Source organism: Trachymyrmex septentrionalis, unplaced genomic scaffold (assembly GCF_001594115.1).
Source record: "Trachymyrmex septentrionalis isolate Tsep2-gDNA-1 unplaced genomic scaffold, Tsep1.0 scaffold2, whole genome shotgun sequence".
NCBI lineage: Eukaryota > Metazoa > Arthropoda > Insecta > Hymenoptera > Formicidae > Trachymyrmex > Trachymyrmex septentrionalis.
In genome coordinates, this window is record NW_017305179.1 from 1,991,401 (window position 1) to 2,003,067 (window position 11,667).

General features: G+C 35.7%; 3 protein-coding genes across 4 annotated transcripts in view; all 3 read right to left on the minus strand.

Annotated features, from left to right (window-relative positions):
- LOC108747446 overlaps positions 1-3,242 on the minus strand; it is an 8,915-nt gene extending 5,673 nt beyond the window's left edge. The window contains exons 1-3 of one of the 2 annotated variants that reach the window (XM_018484909.1): positions 3,137-3,242; positions 519-795; positions 164-229 (exon numbers count right to left, since the gene is read on the minus strand). In XM_018484909.1, the coding sequence (XP_018340411.1) occupies positions 164-229; positions 519-794 (342 nt within the window). In that variant the 5' untranslated portion in view covers position 795; positions 3,137-3,242. Of the gene's footprint in view, positions 1-163; positions 335-518; positions 796-3,136 lie in introns of both variants that reach the window. The other variant, XM_018484908.1, reaches the window with a different exon arrangement.
- Positions 3,243-5,720: 2,478 nt separating this feature from the next.
- Positions 5,721-8,510, minus strand: LOC108747386. Its single transcript, XM_018484811.1, has 3 exons — positions 8,431-8,510; positions 7,938-8,135; positions 5,721-5,961 (listed from the first exon to the last, which is right to left on the minus strand). The coding sequence occupies exons 1-3, from the start codon at positions 8,440-8,442 to the stop codon at positions 5,872-5,874; spliced, it is 300 nt and encodes a 99-aa protein (XP_018340313.1). The 5' UTR covers positions 8,443-8,510; the 3' UTR covers positions 5,721-5,871.
- A 1,912-nt stretch (positions 8,511-10,422) lies between these two features.
- The window catches only part of LOC108747415, a 1,982-nt gene continuing 737 nt past the window's right edge, over positions 10,423-11,667 (minus strand). Inside the window, exon 2 of the mRNA XM_018484844.1 lies at positions 10,423-11,419. Coding sequence (XP_018340346.1) covers positions 10,949-11,419 — 471 coding nt within the window. The 3' untranslated portion in view covers positions 10,423-10,948. The remainder of the gene's footprint in view (positions 11,420-11,667) is intronic.

An 11,667-nucleotide genomic window follows, 5' to 3' on the forward strand; every position in this document is an offset into this window, starting at 1 on the left:
CTCATATTAATAATACTTATAAAAGCGATACAACGCGCGCATACAAGCGTGTAGTTCTTAAGCGTTTATAACTAACTTTCAAATTTTTTAAAGCAGAAAAGAAATTTAAAATACTAATTATATTTCTAGCGATTAAAAAATCGACTTAGAAAACTGTACTTACGCTGATCAAACTGAGAGAGCAAAGTTTGTCCTTGATGAAACTACGTGCGATCGTCTCATTGTCGAGCTGCAGAGCATTTTTTATTTTAGGATCAGAATAAATTTCATTATATTCCTCAAGATTGCGACCTTGCCGACTAGATACGATAATATTATCGATCACAGAATCAATCTGTAATTGAATATACAATTATATATTCGTACATTTATTAACTCTATTATATTTCTTTAAAGTGATCACACGTACTCTAAATATGAAATATATACTTTGCTTTGTCAAAAATTTATGTTTCTGACTTTAATTAGCCTTGTAACGTTTAACGTCAAATATTTTGCAATAACGATAAAATCCTTACTGATTGTTGACCAACGACGTTGGCCACTCCACTGCCACTCGATTGAATATTCGCATTGTAAAGCAGCGGTTGTTGCGTCTCTTTCTGTTGTGAGACAGGGTTGTCGAACGTGACAAAATCACGTTTTTCTTCTTTTTCGTTTGAGGCTTGATTGAAGTCTTGGTTATTCCACGGTTGCCATTGTTGCGAAGAGTCACTCGGCGTCTCGTACACTTGAGTACCAAATACTTCTCTCGCTATTGCCAAGCAAGCTATCAGGATGAATTTCGTCCTCATCCTGCAACAAAAGATAAAAGGATCAACTTTATATTTGTCTTTGTGATTAACGAATAAATTATTTTCTTTAACTTTTGATCTTATCATAATTTATAATTTCGATCAAATATTTGATCTAGTATTAAAATTTATGTTTTCATTTATTTTGTAATTTTTCAAATATAATATATTACGTATTATATATAATTTATAATTTAATATAATTATTTTCATTATTATTATTTTTTATTATTGTTTTCTCTCCATTATTTTAATTTAATCCTTGACGCGAAGCGCTTGATTTTCTTCTCAATCGATCTCTCGAGTATCTCTTGACAATTTCTCTGTAAGTACCGAGCGCGGATCCACGTGAAAGTGCATCTCGCCTTTCTCCATTCAGTTTATTGTTTGCAACGATTGTGGAACTACTACTACGGATCGAAATTAGGTCAAAATCGATGAAAGATGCATATTTATTTGACCTTTAGTAGTAATTTATACAATTTTCAATGTCTTTGTTTACTCGAGGAAGCAAAGTATTTATTGCTCACCACAATAACATTCTTACTCATCCACGTATAAAGACCGGTTTTAAGTAACGGTACCAGCTAAGGCTGTCTTATACGTATAGACGTGTAATTAAACTGAAGAGGGACTAACGAAAGCGAGAGGAAGTTGGGTGAAAGTCGTTTGTCCGGTTCATATAATGTGATGACTCTCGCCGAGCACATCTCATATTATTTTATTTCTTCTGAAATCGCTTCGTCAACACGGAGAAAGTAATTGCATAACGAATGCGGTGTGACGTCCACTGGGGCGGAGTGATTTAAATTTCAAATTAAGTAAATTATATTTTCATACGCAATCTAATATTTGTGATAGAGCATTTTTAAAGTGACTAATACGCTGACTTTAAAGACTAGAATCACTATATTTGGCAAAGATATACATAACACGTCACGACGCGTCTTTTATTTACCGCCTACGACAGTGAAAGTGGTTACGTGTTGTGTACGTGCAAATAATTTTAATATTTTACTTTCCACTTGCCTTAACATCTCGTTAAATCGCAAATTCACGTTGATAATCTATGACATTTGTGCATCGTAGCTTCCTCTATGATGTCCAAGTTGCAAGTAATGCAACCAGCTTTATATATATATATATTCTCTTAATCATCCTCCACAACTTCTTACACTAAATCAATTATCTCGAAGTAGGTCGACAATAGAAAAACAATTAAGTCGTCCCAGATCACTCGACTCATTAAAAATTTTTTAAATATGCTATTTAAATTTCTAGCATCTCTATGTTTATTATTTAAAGTCAAATCATCGAATTTATTCTCTTTCTATTTCAGCTTTCTTTTGAAAATGAAAAACAAAACTTACAAAATACAAGAAATACCTGAATTCCCAAGCAAAACGACGTTTAAAGGTTCTATTCATTATTTCTGCTTTATACAAATTATATAAACTAGTTATTCAAATAGAAACTGATCAGGATCCAAGTAGCTTCTCTTAAATATTCACGGCACAGTAATTCGTCTTTAGCATCACAATAGTGGATCGGATATTATGCTTGACAAATCGCGAATCTGAATAAAGACGAAACGGAGGCGGTATTTAAAGAGGAGAAAGTTTTTATACACATATATTCTACGACAGAGCGACACACGTAGGTTTCACTCCTAATAAAGTATTTTATGCGATACATATATCTGCATATTTAAGGAATATATTGGAAAAATCTCAATTTTCCAATTATTAAACAAATAACGATGAACGTATGCAAATATTATATTGCTTCGGCCAATCGGTAATCGATAAAAACACTCCTTGCCGCGATTGCTCTTTGTCGACGAACGCAAAAAAATATTTACCCCTCTGAAAAAAATAGGATCTCTAATGGATTAGACAATAAGTCTATCTATGTGATTAAACATGGAATCCCACATCTTTTTTATGATTTACATTTGGTTTGTAGTTAAAAGCACGTCATCGTTACTTTGAAAATGACTATTTGACTATTTATTGTGAAGAATTATCTGTGTATAATTATTTCAATCATATATACCGATTCTCTTTTGCTTCTATAATAATAATTTTAATTTTGTAGCTAATAAAGAAAATTATTAATATTAATGTTGATACATGGAAATTGTATTACTTGTATCTTAACTTTGTTTTTCTCTAAAATTGCATGAATACTTTTGTAATTGTTAACTATGTTTTTATACACACACACACATATATATATATATATATATATTTAAAAAAATTTTACATAAAATTATCATTGTAACAACAAAGAAAGTAGTCTTTTATAAACTATGAAAAATTATTAATTGTTTAAAAACATACCTGACCGTTTATCTTCAGATGCACCAGCGATAAACTATTTTTCTCGCTCCGCTACCGCGTCTTATACTCGGACTCTCGCTCTCTAACGAAACTTTCTCCCTGCACGGTGCCGTGGTCTGTGCTTTTACCGAAGTCGTCACGAATCTTATATAGAAGCCGTCCCTTTCGGGGATGCTGGACCCGTCGCGTGAACCACCGGTGGGGTAGATCCGTGAGTCATCGACGACGGGCGAACATCCGTCTTCGTGACGCTTCTTCTGGCACTTCGTAAGAAAGCAAATCGGAAAAAAAAGTATAATTCGAACAACGTAACGCGTACCTTGAATGTGTCAGACTCATCTTTTCGTCGCATAAATACGAAAAGTCGCATCTCTCGCCATTTTTCTGTTCTTACTATATCAACATTTTATTTTTCGATTTGCACATATTGAAAAACGATACATTGGATATATATATATGTGCACCGGAAATTGTATGTTATATTAAACTTGCTGTTCTCTCGATAGCATTTAGAATATTTATTTTATCAGAAAAATACAAAAAATACAATAAACTCCGGTGCGGTACGATTGAAATTTACATTGTGACTTCGAGAGAAATTTACGCTGAATCCATTAATCCTGTATTGTGAAAGGATAACACAATGAAATGTTTAATATGATTTCTACTAAGCATATATCTTAATTCAACATTTGGAATATTTGTATGATTAAAATTTCCATTAATTCTGAATGAAAAGTCTGTCACATTAAATCATACAAATTAATAATATACTTGAATGCTTCATATGACGATTCATTGTATTCAAAATCATTTAATATTTATAATATCGAAAGATATAACAAGAATCGAGTGAAGATATTTTTGATCACTCTTATGCATCTTCTAATTGAAGAATGAAATGTATAAACAATACTAGTTTCAATATTCTCTATATAAATTCATTTAAATTTTTTTCGGAAACAAAGAGATGACCGCGAATGTAAAAGGCTATCAGGTACGAAGAAGTCAACTCGCATGGTCTTTCGTATAATTAGTTTGCCACACAGTTCCTGGAGAACATTAAGTGGGTTTTTCTTGTAGAGCTGGCATTATGTAAGAGACAGGAACATGTATATACGAATACAAATGCAGAACTGTTGTCGTTTATTATTTAATGAATATTATAATTTAGTGAATGAATTATGCCTTACGTAATTATGTTTTACGTCAAGATTACCGTTTATTTGAGTCGGGATTTCGAGGTTATCTCGCAAGTAAATAATAAATTTGTCTACGATTTGACAAGAGGAAACTTTGATATTGGTGTTGCAACTGTGTTCTCCGAAAAGGATCTACAAATTTACGATCATTTCATCATAGAGCCTAGATTGTTTTCGCGGTAATCCGTTAGACGATATTATAATATCGATTCCTTTAATCGATTTATACTCTAATTTAAGTAGTTACAATCGTGTTGTTGGCATTCACGATTATGTAGAAAGATTCTTCTTACGAGCCTTTCATGTCGCAACTCCCAAAATAAATGATTACACTCGGGCAACTGTACCAAACCGGATACTTTCTTCTCATGGTCGTGCCGGTCGTGAGGTGCATCGACCTTGACTTCATGGATCATCGAGTTCAATATAATGATTTTCACTCTCGGTAGAAAGTGAAGAGGCGCACTTCAAGACAAGCGATGCCTCGGTCTCGCTACGAGGAAACGAGTATTACGGCCATTGATCAGAAAGACAGTATAAAAAGTAGCATAAAAAAATGTGGCTGCTAGGGCTTAAATGCAGAGCTAGATGTGATCGTGATAAATATTTAGGCTCTCGTTAGGAAAGTCCGGGAGAAAGTACTCGCGCGTGTATTCCAAGGGAGCGTGTCAATGAACTCATCCGTTTTGGGTCTCGGCAGTTTTTTCATCCAATCGAATCCCGTAGTTTCTCGCCATGAGGAAAATACACGATTTCCGCGATTTCGGAAGAATCTTTCGCATAAACATTTGCAATTTTTGCCATTTTCGCTCCCGTAAAGCGAATTACTCAAATTTCAAACGGGAACTGAAATCCTCAACGCGACCTACTTTTCTTTTCTTGTCACGTATCGACGATCACAACGGCGATCGCAACGATGTCGATTTCCTTTCACAGACCCACGCACTGCGTCATTACGTAACAGGGATTTTCCGCGGCCTTTCGTAACACTGGGAATTTCGTGTCGTGGATCGTGGATCGTGCCACGCTAAACCGCGCGTGAATTGTCTTGACCCAATTCGGATATCCTTCTACGTTTTCTTCTTTCTACGCCGGAATGCAAATGAATTCGATGCAGCGAATATAACATAAGATAATAACTTCGCGTGAAGACAATAAGACATTTGCGTTCAAGCGTGTTAAGATTGAAGCTCTAAAATGCATATAATATAACGCAAAATTATATGAATTTTTTAAGAGAAAAATTCTTAATAATTCGCTCTCGAGAACGTTCTTCAGGTTCTTCTCGAGATAAAGAGGATCGGCTATGGCTACGTAATTTCTTCGAGGTTGCTGAGGAAGGTATAGGAGGTGGAAATAAGGGTTTAGAAAATAAACACGTCGACTTTCACCAAGTTCTTTTTTTTTTTTTGCGTGGATGAGATTACACGATAGAAGATGATTATCGATGAGGAGACAAGCTGCGAACTGCTACGCATACTTCCACACGGGCTTTACTGAGGTCGACGGCTACCGGTCTGATGATTTTTGCGGTCAGTAGGTAATATGGTACCCATGTTGCTCGATCGAGTAACTCGATGGGATCTCCGCGATCGGCGCAGAATAATAAGCGTATGGCGATACCTAGTAATAACGAGAAAAAACGTGATAAAAAAATTGTAATTTTGATTTTCCAACGCAATTCGATCACAGAAAACGATAAGCTTTGAAACAGAAAACAATTTCCTTTTCTCTTCCTTTTTTATCCTCAGCGATTCATGTAAAAATTATATCTTGATGTACCGTAATTTCTTTGTAATTTAATGTTGAGTAATCGAAATATATAATTAAAGATTTGCGTTCTTTTTTTATATTAATTGGAATAATGAACAGGCTTCAGAATATAAAAGCGCGGCAGCAGATTATGGATTATTTGTAATTTTAATTTTTTCATTTCGTCAATTCTTTTATGATTACTCGCGACTTCTTTCATTATTATCTATCAACATTGTAATTTTAAAATCAAAATTATGACTTGTCAAGTATAATGGAATTTTAATTCTTGTAATTTATATGCGATTGAGAAGAAAACTTTGTAAAGTTGGAACTAGTTTCGAACTTATTTTTAATGTATTGAACACATTAAATTTTATTTAATATTTTATAGCACTCTTCGCTGTTACTCATCTTTAACTTTTTTTCTTATATTATCTTGGTATAAAGGAAAAAGTTTTATAAGTATATAAATTTAAAAATCGACTCTTTAAGTGTAAATTCACAAACGTTCGATTCTTGAATTGAAGATATATCGGTAAGTCACTCCTGGTTCGGTGGATGATCCTATTTTTAGAAATCGAACGTTTTTGCGGCACGTGAGTCGCTTTTTGAACGCCAAGATATGCACTTGGACTTTTTGTATCTAAAATGCTTGGATAAAACAGGGCAACAATAGGAGTCAAGCACGGTAATTCTTGAGCAAACCAATACGGTTAATAAAACAACTTTATTAATAATTAATCCGCTTACATGTTTCGGTGTTTCGAGCTAGTTCCTCAGAGACAATATGATATTGTAATTACAAAAAATTTTTTTACAAACTAATCTATTTCAGTAAGCCACCTCCACCTATTAACGGAAACTATAAAAACACACTCTAATAACAATCTAAAATGTATTAAAATGATTAAAAGATAAATTTGTTGGAAACAAAACGATTTATTATAAAATAATAGAAGGCAGCTCATTAAAACAAAAATTCACCGTGTCGCAAATACTTAAATTCTATCGGTTTAGTCAAAAACCAGTCTTAAGCGTTTGCGATATGATGAATTTTTGTTTTAGTGAGCCACCTTCTATTATTTTACAATAAATCGTTTTTGCTTCCAACAAATTTACCTTTTAATCATTTTAATATTTACATTGTTATTAAAGTTCGTTTTTATATTATAGTTTCCGTTAATAAATGGAAGTGGCTCACTGAAATAAATTAGTTTAGAAAAAAATTGTTTGTAATTACAACAATCATATTGTCTCTGAGGACTCAAAAGTAAGCCGAAACATGTAAGCGGATTAATTATTAATAAAATTCTCTTATTGTATCTCTGACTATCGACCACCACAAGTCCTTTACGCGGAGAAAACGCTTACATCAAATCTGACAATCTGATGAGCGATGTAATTCTACTTAGTGACGCAATGTATATGACTTCGGTTTTACTTTATCTAATTTGGCATTTGGATAAAGAAGAACGAACTAAATTGTCGGGAATCATCAACTTGGAATTTGCGTTATTTACGTAATTTCGATTTATATTTTATATTGATAGGGACCTGAATTGAAGGGGGTTGAAATAAATATATTTTATTTGTTTTGTTACATTCACACGAAAAATAAAGCATTTCCGTGCTGATCCGAATAGCTGATGTAGGCTCTGTGATGGGCTTTTTTTTTACATTTTTCACTAATAAAGTTCTTTTGTTAACCGTGATTGATTTGCACAAGAATTACCGTGCTCGACTCCTATTGTCCTGTTATATATTCAACCATTTTGTATCATTAAGGAGTTTAGGAATTAATCATTAGTCTGTAGGAATTAATTTATATTTTTATTCGTATCTACCTGTGAAAAAACGGGTGCGGCATAGGCGAGACGGGAAACCGGTGCGATAACTGGTGTAGCGATTGGCGCGATCGGGGCGACCAGCGGCGTGAGTTTGGCGGTTGACGCCGGAGTTTTCAACTCGGAGACGAGGGTGAGCGGTCTGGGTGCCGGCGCTGGCGCGGACCACGCAAGGCCGACGAGAGTGGTGAGCAGGATCTGCAAGTAATCGTCATAAAGGAAAAGCTCGCTTCTTATTTAAATTGGAAAAGTTCGGCGCGCGGGGCACGTCGGCGAATATAAGTAACCGTTGAACCGCGTGAAGCGAATGAGTCTACGTGAGGCAAATATCGTCGCGCGCCTAAAGGTGAATAATCGCGTTTACACCTTCGGGGAATAAAATGCAAATTGCAACGATTCCGAAACGTTGGAGATCACAATAGTATTTCGTTATGATTTTTAAATTTATCGCGGATGCACTTTGCACTCTCCACGGAATGCCGGATTTACTTACGAATCGCAACATGACGACTTCGGGCAAGGATTCTGCGCGGATGCACTCGGGAACGATACTTCGTATAAATGCGCGCGCCAGCTTGGTCTCCTCGTACTTATAGAAGTCTCAAGGGATGCCGTAAAAAAGTAGACTCGTCCGGTACTACAAAAGTTCCTAACTGCCGTACCACCGCATTCCTCCCCGGTCTCAGGGACGGACAAGGCTGTAGTTGCAATATGACGCATTCTTGTTCTAAGATGCATCGACCATGCATTACATTCTACTTCTGGAGTAACTTTATGTATGCGTATGTGTGTGTGTGTGTGTGTGTATGCGTGCGTGTGTGTGTGTGGGGTTGTCCATTCATAACATATTTATAAGGAAATAAGAATTCAATTAGTTGAACTCTCTAAATAATTAATGTGGAAAGAATGATTTTGCTGAAGTATTTAAAAATTTAGCTAAGTATAGATCTGAGAATAATTTGGTTGAATCATCAAAATAATTATATGGAACGCTTAAGTGTAATATTTTAACAATCTCTCAGACTGCACAGAATATTTATAATAAATATTACTATTTACTTTTTTAAATGTTATGTAAATACTTTATTCATATTTTTGATAAAGCTTTATTCAAAATATTATTAAGATATCGACTAAATATTTTATATAATATTTTTGATAAATATATAAGTAAATATTTCTGGTAATAAGTACTTTTTACTTGGATTATATATAATGTTTTATTAAGTATTTTCCGCAACATTTACAATAAATATTTCATAATATTTATAATAAATATTTATGATTGTGCAATTTAAGATCACAAAAATATTTAAAATAAGTCTAATGAATATTTGCAAACATTTTGTACATATTTTATGAATATTATGTGCTGTCTGGGAAATTATTCTGATAGCCCAACCAAATTATTTTCTAATTTAGCTAAATTTTTAGATACTTTAGCAAAACTGTTCTTCCCATATAGTTTAGATTTTTTGCAAGAAAATCCTGCAGATTTTTTTATCATTTTAAATGATTGCCTTGAAACAGACGACGGAAGATTATTATAAATATTCGCGCGTAAAAGAATATGTATCGTGAATTACAACGAAAGAAATAACACTACTTTTATCCAAAAAGATGCTTAATAATCTAAATCCTCAGTATATCTTCTTAACAAAAATTAAATTGCAGATTTCCTTCCGTTCGCATTACGTTTCGTTAAATATACAACGGATAAAACGCGCACGACAGAACAGTACATCGATAAGAATAATGCTTGAGTCCCGAGGAACGTTCCTCTCTTCCATTACCTCCCATTTCTATTTCTTCCTCTTTCGAGAAACAATCCTAGCGCAAGAGCCCTTCGACTTCGCATTTTTCAATTATCGATCCACGTCCCTCGGACGCAGCACGTACGTTTTCGCAGCAATTCTCCCGTTGGTATTTTCTTCAGCGAGTGTACGTGTGCACGTATACATTTCTTCTCCAGTGCCAGTGTGGGACGAGCGTGATTTAAGAAAGGGGGAGACGCAAGAAGGTTCGATAGGCTAGCGCGACTCGAGACTCGACTACGCGCGTCTCTTTTGGATACAAGCGCGATCCGGCGATGCTTTACAACGCCATTCGGCCATTCGGCGTACCGTAGACAAGGGATACCGAGGCCATTAGCAGTACTCGCAGTTCATTCACCCAAGACCTTGAGGATCCAAGCGTGCATATACCTTCGAAGGCAGTCGCGCGTCGGGCAATTTATATCGAGTTACAGATATGTATCATTGATCGAGTGGCGAACTCGTTGACAAAACGATGCAGATCTGTACAATTTACGAAGCGCGAATCTCGTGCACTTGTTGAGAAAATATTAGTAGTACAAGTATAAAAATACAGACGTATGTATAATAGAGAAATAATTGTACGAACGACAAATAGTTTGGTCGTAGAATAACTTTTATACGATGGGTTGTGAATACTTGACTTCTTGGGTTTGTTAAATACATGTGTGTGTCTGGATATGAAATGCATGAAGATTTATTGAGGAATTTACATCGAGTATGTGCAATACAATCTTTCTTTTTTTTTTTTATAAATGTTGACAAACGTGATCGACCGGCCTCTTTCCCAGGTTAAAGACTGCCAGTTTCGATCCGTTTCGTTAAGCCACGTGAACGACATGGTTCTCGAACTTGGGATAGTTCTTAGATTAATCTACGAAGACAATGTGCCGCCGCGAAAGTGATCGAGAATGATGATAGTTTCGGGTGAGCGGTTTTCCGAGTGCGAGCAAAAGCTAAAAGATGGTCCTTTCTTTAACACTAACGAGCACAACAGGGATCAACTGTCTCTTTAAATATCTTAAATTGATAAAACTCATAATTGACGAATTTGAAGATAATTCAATCTTTTTTAAACCAAATATTCTCAAACGGAGATCGCGTAATTTTAAATTCGTCATAGATTTTATTTCGGTTAATCCATGCGGGCTCCTTAGAATGATTATTTTATGCTCTGATACTTCGGCCGGTGATTACTTATACGTGTTGAATGGTATGCCCGTAATTGGATATAGTTTTCTCGGCAATCAGCTGATGGGGATACGCCGAATAATACGGTGAATAGTACGGTGCCGTGTAAGCTATTTCGCGACTGGCAATCGCGGGTACTGCAACGTGCGATTCGACGGCTGCCAGAGGTTTTGCCACTGCGATCAACGGACGCGCGTCGTGGATCACTTGATGTCCGTGGGCCTCGATCGTCTTCTCGGCGACCAAGGAGGCCTTCGCCACCGGTTGCACAATCTCGGCGACTGGTTGCTGTACCAGAGCGACATCCGCGTATCTCAGCAGCGCGGGTGAAGCCGCGGCCACCAGCGACGCCGATGGATGCACCACGTTGCTGCTATGCGCCTCGACGACCTTCTCAGAAACGAGCTTGCCAATAACAGGCGTGAGAATGGTTCCACATTGCACCGTGGCGATGCTTGCCAGGACGGAAATAACCACCTATGAAAGAGAACGTTTGCCGCGGATATGAAACCTCCAGGTAATTTTCGAAAGAATAGGATGCCGGCGGTGTCAATATTTTCCAACCGTCTTTACATTCTCAGTAGATCAGAAAATTGGACGTTCTGTTGTCAAAATGTGCTAGGAATAATGATTAGCCACCAGTTTGATTAGCTTTCAAACGTTATTTACGTTTATATTAATATATTTATAAAATATTAAAAATTATATATATATATATATATATA